General features: G+C 41.7%; 1 protein-coding gene across 2 annotated transcripts; it reads right to left on the bottom strand.

Moving 5' to 3' along the window:
* Window positions 1-14,705: 14,705 nt before the first annotated feature.
* Window positions 14,706-17,931, bottom strand: LOC147641136 (putative pectate lyase 4). 2 transcript variants are annotated; one of them, XM_086818537.1, is made up of 5 exons: window positions 17,591-17,929; window positions 16,760-17,111; window positions 15,317-15,527; window positions 15,154-15,222; window positions 14,706-15,069 (listed from the first exon to the last, which is right to left on the bottom strand). In XM_086818537.1, exons 1-5 carry the CDS (start codon window positions 17,847-17,849, stop codon window positions 14,848-14,850), a joined length of 1,113 nt encoding a protein of 370 aa, XP_086674663.1. In that variant the 5' UTR covers window positions 17,850-17,929; the 3' UTR covers window positions 14,706-14,847. The 2 variants fall into 2 exon arrangements, with proteins under 2 accessions (XP_086674663.1, XP_086674674.1); XM_086818548.1 differs by having other exon boundaries at window positions 14,927-15,069; window positions 15,147-15,222; window positions 17,591-17,931.
* Between the last annotated feature and the right edge of the window lie 236 nt (window positions 17,932-18,167).

Raw genomic sequence — 18,167 nt, 5'->3', positions numbered from 1 at the left:
AATGAAAAGAAGGAGAACTGCGCTGAACGATCTCAACCGGCTCCCAAGTTGAATCCTCTATTTTCCTATCTTTCGACCTAATTTTAACCTCAGGGATTAATCAACTACAAAGTTTCCTTCCCTGAATTCAAGTACCTTATTAGGTTCATGTGGAACATCGGATAATTCCTTGACTTCAACGAACTCTTGAGGAGTAATTGTGTTATCCTCACCTTCCAGTTTCCCTTTCAGTCTATTGTTATAAAAGACTGGATGAACTCTAACATGTGGAGGTAGTTTAAGTTCATACATAACCGTGCCAATCCGATGTATAAATCGAAGTGGACCACAATATCTAGGAGATAAATTCAAGCATTTTTCTTTTGACAAAGTCTAAGAATCTTTAGGAACTTTTAAATAAACCAATGCTCCTTTGGTTCAAAAGACCAAGTTGAGCGTCCTCTATCAGCAAAACCATGCCCTATCTTGAGCAATCCTGATAGAATCCTGAGCTTTGGTCAACATTTTCTGCATATCACGCAAGAAATCCCTCGATGCATCAAGCTTGATGTCCTTTTAAGACCGACATCAATAGATGTCCTGGGTTGATACCCATACATAAGCATGAACGGACTAAAACCAATAGCCGTATGTTTAAAACTATGGCAAATTCCATCATTGGAAGATATTTTTTTCAATTTGATGCTTTTCCAGAGACATATGCACGAAGCATATCCTCTACAATATGATTCATACGCTCTGTTTTCCCATCAGACTACGGATGATCAGAGGAATTCATACTCAAAGTAGTTTCCTCGTTGTAAACCATTCGGAATAAAGTAGAAAAACATGGTATTATAACAATAGGAACCAGGTATCCATCGGTGACCCGATGTACCCACATCTGCTCATGGAATTATCGGCGTCCCAAGTTACCCATATCAACATAGAGAGTCATCGTCTCGATGAGTCACATATGTCCATCCGTAAATCATAAGGTTGACTGTATAAATAACCTAAAGTACGGAACTAGAGAAAGAAATGCCAACAAAGGAAAAATTCAAATTTTCTTAATCCGAACACAACAAGATAAACTCGTTGAACTTTAAAGAAAGAGATTTCAACAAGTGAAAATGTCGACGAGATTACACTCATCAATACATAAAGGCTATAGATAAAAGAAGTTTATCTAGAGAATGCCCACACAACAACCTTAAATGAATTCGAAAAATGAGGTTGTCTTTGAATGTTGAGATCAACATGCTAAGTGACGTTAGCAAAGAAACAATCTTGAGCCCAAATTATCCCATAAGATAATATATGTGAGGGATGCGTCCGATACCACCATGATGCCACCCATACATACCTTACCAATTTGAAACTCCCTAGTATGCCATCTAGGAAATATGAATAAAATCCTGTATAAAAGGAATAAGATGGCCTTATCCTAGACTTTCACATACTAAAACCTGTCTCTATATACCTAAGACCACATCAAGGAATAACTCTTTTTCGAGTACATCCTTAGAAAAGAAATTGCATTATTGGCGCCTTTCTAATGATAACTACCCAATAAACACAATAAAGCTGGGGTAAAAAAATAACTCACCTAGATACATAAACAACTAGGTATCCAAGCTGGAATATATACAAGAGTACAAGGAATATACTTCAAAATTACGTGCAAAAAAAATGAAGGCAAATGCTATCTCCAAAGCACATGAAATTATCCAAAAGATCAAAAAATCCTAATAAAACCATGGATAAAAGCATAGAAGCTCCTCAAATCCTTGAAAACCATAGTTGATCATAAAAATCAATGCATGCCATCTAATGATCATTAATCATGCCAAAAAAAGCATTTAAAATTGGTGGCCAACTCATTAATCCGGAGTATATAAACGTAGTGTCGTTCAAGCAAAACTCCAAAGTAAGCAAGTGAAACACATGTGTGTAACACTCATTAAAAAACCCCTAGATACAAGTGATCTAGGCAGAACCTGATGAGTCCATATAAAACTTGGAAAACATCCAATAAAATCCGCCAAAACAAACCGATCAACTAACCCATGATAGAATTTGTCTTAGGCTTAGGAAAATAAGCACAATTCACACTTAAACAAGTGCAAAATAAATTATCATGGAAAAGTGTCAAAGGTGAAACACACTTTGAATGCAAATTATAGCCATCAAAAGAAATTCAGGAACATGTCTAAAAAGAATGGCTAAACAATGGTAAGAAATCATAAAAACATCGTTTAAAATTAATCCAAACAGAAATAACTACTAATACGAGGTACAATCATATTAATAATATGCAAATAACCCGCATCAATCTAATGTCAGCTCGAAAAAACGTGCTTCAACATTAAATAATCCTCAAAAATATTAAATTCTTGAGAAAAAAAATTATCGTGATTTTTTCTAAATTCTTCCTAATTTTATAAGGCCTCAAAATATAATAATTTTGAATTCTACCAAACCTATCTTATGGCATTCCAACTTATATTTTTCCAGAAATTTTTTAGCGATTAGATTTGCCAAAATACCATTGATATTTTTAAAATACCAATTTCTAGGATTTCTGAAAACATTTTCTAGAATATTCATAATTTCTCCTGAGAATCCCATCATTCACGAAAATTCCAATTCCGCCTAACAATTCTCAAATCCAATGAAAATTTATAATTTTAATGGATTTTCTAATTTTTTGGGTCAAAAAATATATTTTTAAAGGAATTTGAATGGTCAGAGGTGCCCGAATGGACACACCATATGCCAAACACCAACCCCACATTTTCTAGAAATTTAAAATAACCTTAGTCTAATTTTTCACTAATTTTCAAGAATTTTAAAAAAAATTTACCCCGAACACATTAGAATACGAACAGTCAAAAAATTTTGAGAATTCCAATGGTTTTCTCGAAATACGGAAAGCCAACAGTTTCAGGAAAATGAAAAGACAAAAAAATAAATTAAAATTGGAATGTGAAATGCCAAAAGTTTTCTGAATCCAAAAGGCCAAAAGATTTTCCAAAATTCGAAAAGCCAAAAGGTTTCCCCGGAATGTGGAAAGCCAAGAGTTTTCAAGAAAATAATTTTCAGAAATATCCACAGAATATTTTTTTCAAATTTCATATTTTCTCCTCTTTTTTCACCTTTTTTCCAAGCTTTGAAAAGATTTTTTTTGGAATTTTAAAAAAAGCTCTTTAATTAAAAAAACTTAATTAAGCTTTATACAAAGCTTATAAAATATTTTTTTAGGGGGGGCATTTTTTCGCCCGACGGCGTCGGAAAGCCAAGAGTTTTCAAGAAAATAAATTTTCAAATAAATATCCAGAGAATGTTTTTTCCAAATTCTGTATTTTCTCCTTTTTTCTAGCTTTTTTCCAAGCTTTGAAAATCTTTTTTTGGGAATTTTTTAAAAAAGCACTTTAATTAAAAAAAACTTAAATAACGCTTAATTAAGCTTTATACAAAGCTTATAAAAATTTTTTGAGGGGGGCGTTTTTTCGCCCGTGTTGATGACGGCTGCTGCGTAGCACCCCCCTACGCGTGCGCGCATATCTATGGGAGAGAGAGAGAGAGAGGAGGGTCTCCCTCTCCACTTTCCTCTCTCCTTCTTCTCCGAAATATTCACTTCTCACCACCTCTCCTCTGTTATATCACAGAGAGGATTAACATTTGATTAATTATAATTAATCAAATTTAAAAGTTAATTATGATTAAAAATTAATCCACTTGTGCCTATTAAGAAGCGTTCACACATGCGAGAGAAGGAAAAAAAATTTAGAATTGAGATTCAAAGAGGGTCCCATGCACACGAGAGAGCATTCCATGCATCAACATGCTGCCCCCTACTGCATTTCAACAGAAACTCAGCAGAAATTTGATACCCGTGGAAAAACTCGCAAAAATGTATAAAAAATACATTCTTTTCATTAAAATGCTCAAAACATTTCTAAAAAATTAGAAAAAAATTCCTAATAACTATAGAAATTCAGGCAATTCATTCTATTTGAGGCCTTGGGGTCATGCAAGAAAGGCCCTAGGGCCATTTATCCTCATGTTGTGCATCGAAAAGAATGGCCCTAGGGCCATTCTTGGATGCACCCTCGCCCCTTGGGGTCATGCAAGAATGGTCCTAGGGCCATTCTTCCACCTGTTGTGCATGGAAGGAGGCCATTATTTGGAGCTCCATGGCCATTCCAAAATGACCTTAAGGCCTTGGGGTCATACAAGAATGGCCTTAAGGCCTTGGGGTCATACAAGAATGGCCTTTGGAGTGATTCTTCCACCTGTTGTGCTTGAAAAGAATGGCCCATGGTCATCCCAAAAATGACCTTGAGGCCTTGGGGTCAAGCAAGAATGGCCCTAGGGCCATTCTTCCTCATGTTGTGCATGGAAGAGAATGGTCCTAGGACCATTCTTGGATGCCCCATGGCCATCCCAAAAATGACCTTGAGGACTTGGGTCATGCAACAATGGCCCTAGGGCCATTCTCCCTCATGTTGTGCATGGAAACAAATGGCCCTAGGACCATTCTTGGATACCCCATGGCCATCCCAAAAATAACCTTGAGGTTTGTGGGCATGCAAGAATGGCCCTAGGGCTAGTCTTCCTCATGATGTGCATCGAAAAGAATGGCCCTAGGACCATTCTTGGACGCCCAAAAATGACCTTGAGGCTTGGGGTCATGCAAGAATGGTCCTAGTGCCATTCTTCCACTTGTTATGCATGGAAAAGAATGTCCCTAGGACCATTCTTAGATACCCCATGGCCATCCCAAAAATGACCTTGAGGCCTTGGGGTCATGTAAAAATGGCCCTAGGGACCAAAGACGGACGCCTTGGACAGTAGGAGCGCGTAGCCTACTGCCCCCTGCGCCTCCCCCCATCGCTGTCGCCGCCAGCCTTCCCAGCCCCCCGCCTGTCCCCGCAACCCCTCCCCTCCCCCGCTTTCTTCCCGCCTGCCCCCCTCAGCCCCCCGCCTGCGCCGCCAGCCTTCTCAGCCCCCCGCCTCCCTCTTCCGCGCCGCCCTCTTCTCCCCCCCCCTTCGCCTTCCCTGCGCAGCCCCCCCTCGCCCTCCTGCCTCCGCCTCCCCCCCTGTTTTCTCCCTCCTTCCTTTCTTTCCCCCCTCCTCGCGTCATCGGCCTCTCTGCCCCCCGTCCCTGCTTCTCCCCTTCTCCCCGCCTCAGCCCCCCGTTCCCCTTTTTTCGGCGATTTCCGCGTAGTGGAGAGGTTTTCTCTTGGGTTCGTCTCTTCGATTCAGCCAGTACCTGGTCTTTTCCCTTAGGAGGACTCCATGGCAGCCTCTCCGTCAGCCCCGACCGATACAGGTCTTCGATTAGACTTCTCAGATGCAGAGCAGCAGCTTCTCGCGTCCTCCGTTTCTTCCTTGGAGGCCTCTTCCTTGGTTTGCAAGGTGGTGGGTAGCCGCCCAATGCGGAGAGAGCTACGCGACCTACTGCAGGGTAGCCTCATTGGCGAGACTGCAAGAATCGTCAGCGTGGATTTTTTAGGCCGCGGCTACTACCAGGTGGAGTTCGAGTCCCCTTCAGCAGCTCAGAGGGTGCTGGCTCGGAGCCCCATTGCCCTACGCTCCTCTCGGGCGTTCTTTGCACGATGGACCCACGGTTTCGACCCATCGTCTGATCCACTGGCAGGCGCGACTGGATTCCCCATCACCGTCTGCTTTCCAGGTCTCCGAAGGGAGTACTTGCCCCTCTTGCCGTCCATAGGCAGGGCTTTCGGGCAAGTGGTGGAGGTGCCACAGACCGCGGCCTCAGTGGTTGCTCGGGCAGCAGGACTCCCGGCCATTCGTGTTGTGGTTCCGTCACCAGAGTCCCTCCCGAAGACGATCCTCCTCCCTTGTCTTTCTGGAGGACATCTGATACAGCGCGTGGAGTATTCGGGCCTCCCCGGCCAGTGTTTCATATGTCGGGAGATGGGCCATCTCGCACGTGCATGCCCCCGCAAGGGGGTTCATCCTTCACGCTATGCGGCCTCTGGACCCACTGCAGGAGACCCGAGAGGTGGCCATCCACCTCCGAGACCGGACATCCCTGGCTCGCCACAGCAGGCACCACCATCGGACGAGCAGGCTCCAGCGGAGAACGCCGCGCAAACCCAGGAGACTGGCGGCTGGCAGGAGGTTCGCCGGCGGAAACGCCCGGCCCGCAGGGACCGTCGCAGACGCCAGCAGGCAGCACAGGCTGGCGGACAGGCTGGTGGACAGGCGACTCCGACTGGCGTACAGGCACCTACCTGCATTTATGCTCCAGTCACGGATAGGCGGCCTGCAGGTCCCACCCCGATGGACGAGGATTCAGACTCAGTGCCCGTTGTGTTGAGGCCGATGGTGGTGGAGCCTCTCACGTGGAGACACCACTCCCGCCTCCCCCCCGGGGGGCCCCGCCCCCTCCTTGGAGCAGTTTCCTGAGGATCCCCGGCCGCTCTCTGCGACCCCCGGTTCCCCTCCCCCCCACCCGGAGAGCACTCTTTCCTCCCCCCCTCTCCCCCCCGTCCCCCCCCTCCCTCCTCCCCCTGCGGCCCCCCCTGACTCCTATCCTCTGGCAGATGCCTTTCCATCCTCCACTCGCTCTCCCCCCTCCTCGCCGCGAGCCCCCATCCCCCCTTCGGCCTCTCCAGGATATTTCGCCAGACCACCCGCTGCCCCGGGGCAGCGCAGCGGGGTAGGCCAGAGTTCAGTCCAGCGGCTGTTTCACCGCCTCTCTGGGCCGGTGGAGATGGCGATCCTAGCTTCGCCCGCCACAGAGTTCTCTCCAGCCTCCCCTGGGGGGCCCCCACGAGTGATGGGGCTACCAGTGGATTACAGTTTTTTCAGGTGCCTCCAGCTGGATGCTGGCCCATTCGAGACACTGGTCGCGCCCTTGCGAGTTTGCGTGGTGTGCCATCCCTCTCGTTCTCCTTCAGTGGTGAGCAGCATGGTGGCCTTCTCCTTTCCTCTCAGCGTTGCCCCAGACACAGCATGGGACTGCAACTCTGTAGAGGAAGTTCTTCGTGACCAGATACTGGAGTTTTCTCACCACTTCAGTGACTTGGGGCTCACGGACTTATTGCAGACCCGACTACACTCAGCCCGCATGAGCCAAGTTGTGTATAGGTACATGCATAAATTTATACGATCATTGCATTAAAAATTAATGCATAAGTATTTTCTTATATAATAACGTGTGGATATTCAAAGATGGATATATAAGTGTATATAACACAAAGAAGCATACATCACTGCCACCTATTATAAAGGAATGGCAGAACCTTGATCACAAAAACACAATGTATATAGTGGCTCAAAAGCGAGACCTATGGGATACAACTACATATATCTCTTATCCCACTATTCCCCAATTACCCCAAGGATGAGTATCCAAAAGAGGAGAAGAAAAGATATCTACAAGTATTGCTAAAAAAATAGGCAAGAGTGGTAAGTTGTATTTTAATGATTTATTGTATTGGTAAAACAAGATGAAATTAATATATGGGATTTGTATCCTTATATGAAAACAAGAATCAATTATGTCTATTAAATTAGATATTGTTATTTTATGTGAAGGGAAAAATGCTAATGAGTGAGTCCGCATGGCTCTTGGAGACAAAGGCAAAGGCAAGTTACCTTTAAGTGAGAAGGAAGAGAAAGAAAATGAGAAAGATACTAAGGGGATCAAGAGGAGGATGTTGAGGATCAAGAAGATGAGGAGGAAGAAGTTATTGCCAATGAGTATGAATCACATGAAGATGGTAGTGAGATGGCATCCCATGATCTCCCTCTCAGCACATAACACATGAATCATAGATCCCTACTCAGGTAAGAGAAAAAAAATCACATTTATTACTCATAGTCGCAATAACATGATTTTAAGTAAGAAATGATAGTTAATAAATATGTAATAATCGCAAAGGGGTAAACCTCCTATGGCTTTATTTTGTGAGTGAGCTACCTTCATCATCGAAGCCTTTGACACTAATCAAGTTCAACGTCCTAGATATTCACATGCAAACTTTAGCAGTCGGTCTCTAATCTGTAAGCACATTTGCTTAATAGATTTTGACAGGATTTATGTCCATAGGAGAGAAACAAACAAGCGAAGTGAGGGAATCAACAGTTCTTGATGTTGTAGAAATTAATTAATCTCAACAAGTAATACCTTGATAATTGACATTTTTCTCTAAATTTCGTGTATGATATCTAATATATACTATACATTCAAGTTGTCCAGACCTCTTATCTATAAAATATACCCACCATCGATATAAAGGCAGGTGTAAGCATGGCGAACCAAGTATAAAGGCAGGTGTAAGCATGGCGAACCAACCAAGTATAGTTGAGAATGTTTATTGATGTATAATGGATTTATATAATGTATAGAAAATCCACCAGAAGTTAAATGTGTTCACAAAGAAAGGCTAACATACACTATACATTAGTAGTGAGACTGTTGCCTAGATGACATAGAAACATCCATCTCTTAATCCATTCTGAGAAATAAAAAATAAGCTTACTTCTGAATACACAATAATATTGATTTTATTAATAATTGAGTTTTCAACAATTATATAGTAGCTTTTCTTTACTTCAAGACTATGGACAAAGGAAAAATAAAGATGTGCTCGGCAACCATGTGAAAATGGGATGGACCATTAGAAATATGAAAGTACATGAAGACTATGTTAACCTCCACAAAGCCATTCAAGGTATTGCTATCATGAACGCCTTCAAAAGTTAAATGTGTTCACAAAGGAAGGCTAGCATACACTATACAATAGTAATGAAACTATTGCCCAAATGACATAGAAACATCCATCTCTTAATCCATTCTGAGAAATAAAAAATAAGCTTACTTATGAATAAACAATAATATCGATTTTATTAATAATTGAGTTTTCAACAATTACATAGTAGCTTTTCTTTACTTCAAGACTATGGACAAAGGAAAAAATAAAGACATTGTGCTCAGCAACCATGTGAAAATGGGATGGACCATTAGAAATATGAAAGTAAATGAAGAATAAGTTAACCTCCACAAAGCCATTCAAGGTATTGCTATCATGAACGCCTTCAAAATTTAAGGAATTTTTTCAAACATATACTACCACACGATGATCATAAAGCTATCCACTGGTCGATCCATCTTTGGTATTGATACAGGCGTAATCCCTACATGAAACGATATTGGTGGTGAGTGCTTTTAAAGATAATAGATTGCCGAAAGAGTATTTCACCATACTTGCAAGTGTTTACAAACTACATTACAGACGATGATGAGTAGTATTGTAACAAAGTGTTCTTAGGATGCACATGCACATGGGATGGGCCTAGACACATAGGCTTAGGGTCATTTACATGTGGGATTAGGACACATGGGCGTTGTGACTATAAAAGACGTGCTCTAGGAGTATTGTACCTTTTGAGACCTTTTGGATATTTAGTGATACTCATTACATTTACTTTCCATGCTCCTTAGTGATGATCTCTCTTGCTCTCCCTAATCCAAGCTAATTATGATAATCTTAGACTAATTCTAGGATATTCTAGGATAATCTAGCTACTGCTTTCTTACATTGGTATCAAAGCTTAGGCTTTTGATCTATTGAATCATTTTCGCCACTTCATTAACCCTAAATTTTAGAAATCTGATTTTCTTAGAATTTCTTTATTTTGAGAAAAAATATGGTGGACTTTTTTATAGTTTAGCAAGAGCCTTTAGAGTTTTCCTTAGTTTTGAAACTAGGGAGAGATTTAGGGTTTGCTACTATGCAGAAAAATTCAAGAAGTTGCAAAAAACAAGAAAGTGCAAAATATGCCGATTTTCTTGCATATTTGAAATCTTTGAAGTTTTTTTGAAAAAACTGTGCAGAGTGCAATGTAGAACTATTGTACCAGTTGTAAATTTTCAAGATTTTCTTGCAAATTTGAAGTCTTTGCAGTCTTTTGGGAGAAACTATGCAAAGTGTAGTTTAGAACTATTGTACCAGTTGTTGCAGATTTTCAAGATTTTTTGTGCAGTTTAGTATACTTGGTACAAATTTTTAAGAAAAGTATAAAAATTTAAAATTCTTCAAATTTAGTGCAAGAAATGGTGCCAGTGAGTCACTCTAAACCTTAATCTTACCCTAAAGTTGATTTTCTTAAAATTTGTACAAGATCTTTACATTCTATACAAGAAAACTTCAATATCAAGTTTTATTTAGTCATAAATGCACAAGAAGTGGAGACAGAAGTGAATCTTGGTGCGTTGGAGTGCAAGAAAGTGCAAGTACAAATTTGCAAGATAGCAAGATTCTTGATAGATTACAAAGTTTAATGCAAATCTTAATATATGCAAGTGAATAATGATGCAAGCAAGACATCCATGGTTTGAAGTTGACAAATATGCAAAAAGTTGATGTATGCATGTCAGAGATGATGTATACAAGGCATGAAAAGATGTATGAATGCACTATTGAACAAAACTTTGCTGCAATTATTTGTTGCAAATCAAGAAAGCCTCATTGGGAGTTGAATACAAACCATTGACACTATTGAACCACCCACACCATTAGCACTAACCAATATGCTTCATACACCATAAGGCTTGAGTTGTGTTGACCGTTGGTGTGGAAATACCAGTCATTGATTGGTTAGCAACCCTCAAGAATTTACAGCAAGCTGGGTAGCATAGAAGGGGTCTTCTAACCTAGTTAGCCAAGGATTATAAAAGAGTCTTGACAATAGTAGACAAAGCCTAACAGCATCGCAAATAACCAAGCAACTCTTGACAATAAAAGCAAGCTCACACAATTTCTTCATTGGGCTATAACAACCTTCAAACATTGGTTTTCCAAGTATGCTTGCAAAATATTGAGGATGAAAGACAAACAATTGGTAGCACATAAGCTCTCGATATACCAGTGACTCTGAAGAAAGAGTAGACCCAACATACAAAGTGCAGAGAACAATTTACAAATATTTTCATGTAGTTTCAAAGAGGTGTGCAGAGTTGGTCAAGTCTATGATAGAGCTTGAGATCGAGGATCGTCAAGAGATCCAAGGAGCGGAGATCAGGGTTTTTCTTGAGTCTTGAAGATAGGATCTTTCCCATATTTGGTGGTTGTGAGCTTTAATATGCTTCAAAGCACATGATAGGCTGAGAAATGCTACTAAAGGCTCAGCAACATGACCATATGGAGATCATTTCTCAACAAGCTTTATGTTAAGGCTACTCATCATCAACAACAAGTCTCAACCATCTGATCACTACTACAGTAGTATGCAAGGGAGTGGTCAAGTGTAACACAACCATTGAAGAGAACAGATGGCAACAACAATCAACACCATAGCCCTTGTACAGAAGCAGACGCATTTGATATTCATGCAACTCAAAGCAACTTAGTGTTATTAACTCAACTTAGTCCTTTTGGTTAACATGTCAACACCATTGGTGAATAGATACCGTCATCACCTTCTCATGCTTAGTTGGTAGAGCACAAAATGCAGTAAGAGCAGGAGCTTCTAGCAGCTCTCGAAAGTAGTCTGCCAGATTTAGTTCAAAAGCACTTGAGTATCATTGATAGTGGCGTTGCTTCTCTATGTTCAAACACACACACAACAACTCTAACACAACAATATACACACAAGCATCAGTTGTAAAAGCGTTGGCAGTTAGGCTCAGCGCAGGCATTTGGCAATGTAGACTAAATAGTAGACTTCTTCTTTTCGTTTCCTCTCATTAGCTATCCAGTCAGATTCACTCTGAGTTTGCAGCAAACAGAGTTGAGCAGTAGCAATACAAAGTGGGCAAGACTATTCACCGTACGATTCTTGCTACAGTTACAGTTACACATCAAACTGGGAGCATTAATAGTGCCTGCTAGCTTAGCTCCAAGCGCAGAGCGCCAGTTTGGGGGATATTATGACAGACCCAATGGGTGCGAGTGTTGGTAGATGATCAGCAGCCTGGTCCAATCTTTGAGGAAAGGCGACTGTCAGCGTTGCAGCCTGCCTATAGGCGCAGAAGCCCCTTACAAGCTCTCTGATGAAAGGCGGCTGTCAGCGTTGCATCACGTTGTTGTTTTCAGCACCCCAGAGCCAACAGCGGGTTGTTCACTCTTGAGGCTAAGCGCAGACAGCAACGCACCATCTGAGTTATGATGTACGTCACTTCAGTAGTTCGTTCAGTAGTAAGCATTGTTAGGGGGCGCTCTTCAGCAGCGTTTTATAGACGGCAACACACGGAGCTACAGCCAGTGATTCCGCAACGTTTAAGCATTACAACATAGCTTTACAGCGTCTCTGAACATGTTTAGAGGCTTCACAACCTTCTCAAAAGGTTCAACCCATTCAACAAGCACACCGCCCGTTCAACAAGCACACTGCAGCACATTCAACAAGGACAGGTGTTTCACATCATCGCGGCGTTTCAACAGGTCATGGTAACGTTTCAACAGCTCTCATCTCTTGAGTAAGAGGGGTAGGCTTCATAGAGTGAAAGCTATCTCTCAGCCGCCAGAGGAGAGAGGAAGGAAGAAGCCATCATCGTCTTCTTCAGGCTCAAGTGTGGCTTGGAGAGGTGAATAATGAGAAACAGGTAAAATTTAGGTTTCTACCCACCACCCTTTACACATTTGAGTCATTCACACTAGGACCTTGTCCATTCACATTGCAAGCAGTCATTCCGTCTTGTGGCCTTTCACATTGCATCCCATTTGAGCTATTCACATTATAGATAGTCACTCCATGTTGTGGTTATTGTTTTGACCTTTGTTCACATGCTTTGAGCTTCGTCGTCGAGGTGGTTCGTGTGCTGTGTGACCAATTTTGTGAATTTTGGGTGTTCACACGCATATTTTTTACTGTTTGGTGTTTTTTTGGGAGCGTTCACATGTACATCTTGGCCCTTGTTTAGACTATTTTGGGCTTCACACGCGCTTTTTGGCCCTTGTTCATGTGCGGGCAGGTCATTTGAGCATATTGGTACCTTTTTCACACGTTGTGTGGCATTCTTAAGCACATTTAGGGGTGTTTCCACACTTTCGGGCATTGGTGGCGGATGACATGGGGATCCATTACTACCTCTACCCCGCCTATGATCGCCGTACTACCCACCATCATCATCGTCGACGATGTCACTATACGATTCCATCGTAGACGTTAATCATGTGGCATCTAGTCATACCCTATCACTCTGGCTCCATGCCTGTCTCAATATGATTCACCATTTCAGGTGTGGAGATACATATCATTTTTCGAGTTCACATATACATTTGGCACATCACAGCTTTGACCTCTAGATCTTTCTTCACCGACATCATGTGATGATGACACATCATATTTATGTCACATATGGATGTTTGCGCTCCAGATGTTGTTACCTAGCCAGTGTAGACACTTATTTGATGAGGAGGATGTCCATGCTGCCAGATGGTCTAGACATTCTACACATGGTGATTTTGTTGAGAATCTATGTGGTTATCTTTACATGGATGGTTCGGCATTGCTTTCGTGGGATGATGTAGGTAGGGACTTGATTGAGTGCCCTACACGTGTGAGCAGAGATGACTATATACCTGAGGATGAGTATCATGAGATGACATGCATTTAGTGCATGATGATGTGGATATTGATGATGATTATCATGTAGAAATAAATAGATGGAGGGTTTCGCAAGGTATAACTTGAAGAAATTTAAAAGTACCCATTGTAGAAATGTGTCATTTGATGGCACTACCTTCATTTGATGGCAACTACATTCACACTAATATGATGGTGATATTAGTAGGAGGAATGCATCGACGTAGAGAGCTATGGATATTGATTCTAAATACCTTCATAAAGAGAAATGGATTTAGTGCTTGACCTATATGCTGGTAGTGGAGATTTTACACAAGACACATTCAAGAGAATTCCGTGTAGTCTATGCAAATCCACATGAAGTAGTAGCTAAATTTTCTCTAAAGAAATTGAGTTTGTAAGACAATTTTTACTTAATTAAAATTTGACAGCATTCAAAAGTTTTATGTTTTTAATTGCGTAAGTGAACTTCCTTTTCTATCTTAATCTCTCAAATTTAGTTGCATCATAGAACACTATCCCTCTCTATCTCTTCATGGTGTAGTAGAAAAGAAGGCAAGTATAAAAAGATCATTCATAATTGTATACGTGGTGACTCTTCTCCTTTCTTCTATGGAGGCAAAGAAAAGGGAAAGATAATAACCGTTGTCAATTCATAAAAAGATCATTCATAGTTGTATACGTAGCAACTCTTCTCCTTCCTATGGACACAAGGAAAAGAGAGGGATAATAATCATTGTCAAGTCATGTGGTTTTGTATGATGGTATTGACCATTCTTGGATACTCACTCTTTGGCCTCTTTCCTGTGAAAATCATTTAAATAAATTTTCTTTGCCAAAATGATGCAATCTCTTTAGATCAAGATAAAAAAGCAAAATTGCAACAAGAACAAACGTCATACATAATTTGTCTACAGAAACAAACATAATATATTGATGAGAGAAAAGGAAGAGAGAAAAGAGATAAAACGAGAGCGAGAGAGAGAGAGAGAGAGAGAGAGAGATTGAAGTGAGCGAGGAGATATAGAAACGGAAGAGAGATAGTAGGAGAGAGAAAAGAGAGAAGGGAGAGAAAAGAGACACTTAGAGAAAAAAGAGAAGGGAGAGGGGGGGAGAGAATGTATTCACTGGGTGTTTTATGGTGATAGTTTGCCTTGATTTTCTTATAGAATTGTATACAATTCTGCAAAAAATCTGCTAACAGTGTGGACAAGAGCTGTGCTTTCACTGTACATGCTCTTGCTTGCCAAGCCTTGGAGTAGGCACCGGAACTCTGCCACAACTGTAAATTTCATCCGGTCAGGCATTGTGAATTGGTGGGCTGGGGATGTTTTGCCAGCCAACTGATGACCTTATCAAGGACACCAAGTCCGGTGTGTGAGGGGAAACTGTGCCCCTGAGAGAGTGCGCTTTGGGTCTAAAAACCATCTCAGGGTTTCTTGGGACCCCGATTGCACCATTCAAGAACACATCACCTTCAGAGGAGATATTGCCCGACTCAGCCACTTCTTTATCACTTGCCTGTGTGAGGACGGGTGCACATGAGATTCTCAAAAGATGTGCAAATTCTATGTCTAAATCAACACAACTGAACCCACCTAATACCTTTTCAAAGTAGTATTCAAAGGCTTTCTTATTCTTGCCTGCTTCATAGACATTGCATTGAGATAATATCTGCCATACGAGTGTTAGAAATCAAGTCCAGGCCACAACAAGGCTCCAACGAACCCTTTATCTTTACTTGTAAGCCAAGAAAAAGTATGATTACCTGGGCTTCCACACTAGCACACACTGCATAAATGCCCCAGTTTCGAGTGTAATTGTTGTAAAGGTGCACTTTCCCAAACCGCACGCGAGGGTGGCGCTGACGTGTGCCATCAAAGAAACAATGGTGGATGGTCACTCTGATGGAACGATCCTCGACATGACTTGGATCCGCTCCTATCAACATGGTCTTGTCATGATTGCAAAAGTAGCACCTGTACAAAAGAGTCAGACCTCCAGCACTATCCCACAAAGCCACATGCAGTTTCCAGAATGCATGTCTCAAGCAAAATGTGTGCAGCTATTTATTTCCAATGTGTGTACAAACATGACATACATACTACTTAGCTAATCAGCCTACATGTTGTATACATCAAAACTTCAAAACACAAACACACACACATAGATATACAGGCATAAACAACAGCGTAAGTGTGTGTACATATATACGTATGTATAAATGTATTTATGTGTGTATGTATGAATATATGAGAGTGTGTGTGTGTGTGACTGTATGTATGCATCTGTACCTACATACATATGTAGTATGTATTGTGTGTAGGTCTTCATGTGTATGTATGCTAGACTAGAGACTTAAACCTACTTTTATTTGCTACATTTAAGTGTGTGTGTGTGTGTGTGTGTGTTTTTACACACACGTTGTGGGGCGAAAGAAAAAGGGCAGCCCTCTATAGCAGCATCCACCCACACATGCTGGAACACACTCAAAGAACAAAATAGGGACACCACCAGCTTTTACTAAAGCTGGAAAATGGAAACTCACACACTCATAATCTCGAGATCCCCATAATCAACACTCAAACAACTCTCTACCCTCGTCCAACCATCCAGATACACAGCAACTATGCACGTACATAGATGTATGCTTTACATACATACATACGTCGATGTATGCTATACATACACGTTGTGGGGGCTTGGCAATTGTTGGTGCTCCCTGGTGGCATGAATGTGTTGTTTCTTTTTAGATATTCTGCTATATGTGTGTTATCTGTGTGAAGTAAGGGAACAAAAGAAATTTTGCATATACGCTAGCGACACATCCTACTTATTTTATCAACTTGAAACCACTGGAACCTCATATACTATGTGGTGTGTGTGTGTGTTGATGTGCCCAGACCCCCTTGTGTGCACAAGGATGCCATTCACATGCTAATCTCTCATTCTCTCTCTTTTCTTAATTGATCTATTGCTTATGGCTGTTGAGCCTATGTAATCAAGGTTTTTTACCCATATATATCATCTACCAATGGAGTTGTGAGGTAGAGAAGTTGATGTACCCTTTTCCCTCTCTTCTCTTGGTGTAAATGTGTATTTTGGGTTGCACATACATACATACATATTCACTTTGCAGACATACATACGTACAATCAACCATGCCACATTGCCAATCATGACAGAAAAAAAAAAAGGTTAAAAAGTTCACCTTGAAACTGTTATATCAGTGCATTGTCTAGTAATGTCAATAAGGCCATCATCATAATCAGATAGACTGCAACGATCTATCCATACGTGCTTGCAATTAGGTTTCAATTGAATGGCATCCACATCATCCCCCCGCCCACCTTCAAACTCCAGATTGCAAATGATGACGTGTTCACATTCTCGGAGTTGGAGCCCTTTTCCCATGAGCTTCACCCTCTGACCTCGACCATCGATGGTTTTGTAGGACTGAACTTTGATGCCAGACGAGAGCATTATTACACCAGAGACATCAAACACGATCCAGAGGGGCTTTTTAGACTTGCAAGCCGTTCTAAGACTGCCTTCACCATCTTCTGCAAGATGTGCAAACACAAACTCAGTACCAAATAACGACTTCTGTTCTTTCTATCAAACGATCACTGTGACAAAATATGCACCACATACACATACAAACGGGCAAAGATTGTCTGCCTGTCTGTGCAGCCTAATCTGAAAGGATCCTACCAGAAATAGGCCTTTTCTCTGACCTTGTCCAATGTGGACATGTCTGGGCATATGCTGAAATGGCATACTCTCTCTTAAGAGAAACCTTTGTACAATGCACAATGTTATTACTGCTGAAACTAAGCTGACTTCCAGAGGGCGATGATCTCTCTCTCTCTCTCTCTCTCTCTCTCTCTCTCTCTCTCAACTAAGCTGGCTTCCAGAGGGCGAAGGGCGATGATCTCTCTCTCTCTCTCTCTCTCTCTCTCTCTCTCTCTCTCTCTCTCTCTCTCTCTCCCCACACACACACACAAAATGTGATTGCACATAAGAAAGAAGGGAAGAGTACCGTTCAAGGTAGTGACATGGTAGATTTCACCACGGAGACCTCCGATGGACTGGCAACCGAACCCTTCAGCCTGGCCTGCGAGAGCGTGCAGGTGCGAATCGACATGAAGGTAGGGCAGCCGACGCGTCGAAGGGGGGGGCGGCGGAGGGCGCGGCTGTTGCGGCGGCGGGAGGGGCGGCTGCTTCTCAGGACCAAACCTGCGAGGGAAGCAGCGATGGAGCCAACGCTTCATCTTCTTCTGCTGCTGCTGAGTTGCCATTCCCGACAAGCTATATGATACCCCACGAAAATGCTTGCTTTTCCAACTGATGTGCTTCGGTAACAAGAAAGCATCATATACTTTAAGATGTGATGTGCAACAATATATAATCCATAGTGCCCTGAAATTTGAAATTTTTCAATTCATAGTAACAACTGACCATAATTCTCACAATAATGTGGAACGGCTTTGGACACTTAGAAATCCCAGTGCCCTGTGCATAGTGCTAGAAAAAAACAGTCTTTTCGTGTTCGTTTAAAAAAATTTAATAAACCTATTGAACTTTGTCTTTACAAAAACCAATAAAATTTATAGGCT

This window comes from Cibotium barometz, chromosome 2 (genome assembly GCF_041138505.1).
Source record: "Cibotium barometz isolate CiBa-2024 chromosome 2, ASM4113850v1, whole genome shotgun sequence".
NCBI lineage: Eukaryota > Viridiplantae > Streptophyta > Polypodiopsida > Cyatheales > Cibotiaceae > Cibotium > Cibotium barometz.
Note: the sequence above shows the minus strand (reverse complement) of the source record. Positions and strands in the feature narration are given on the sequence as shown.

Bases quoted from the DNA above. Each gene is read 5' to 3' on its own strand.
- LOC147641136 (XM_086818537.1), bottom strand. From the start codon at position 17,849: ATGGCAACTCAGCAGCAGCAGAAGAAGATGAAGCGTTGGCTCCATCGC. The intron at 15,223-15,316 runs GTAATCATACTT...CTCGTATGGCAG, and splicing joins GTGCTAGTGTGGAAGCCCAG to ATATTATCTCAATGCAATGT. The intron at 15,070-15,153 runs GTATTAGGTGGG...GTCCTCACACAG, and splicing joins TTGAATACTACTTTGAAAAG to GCAAGTGATAAAGAAGTGGC.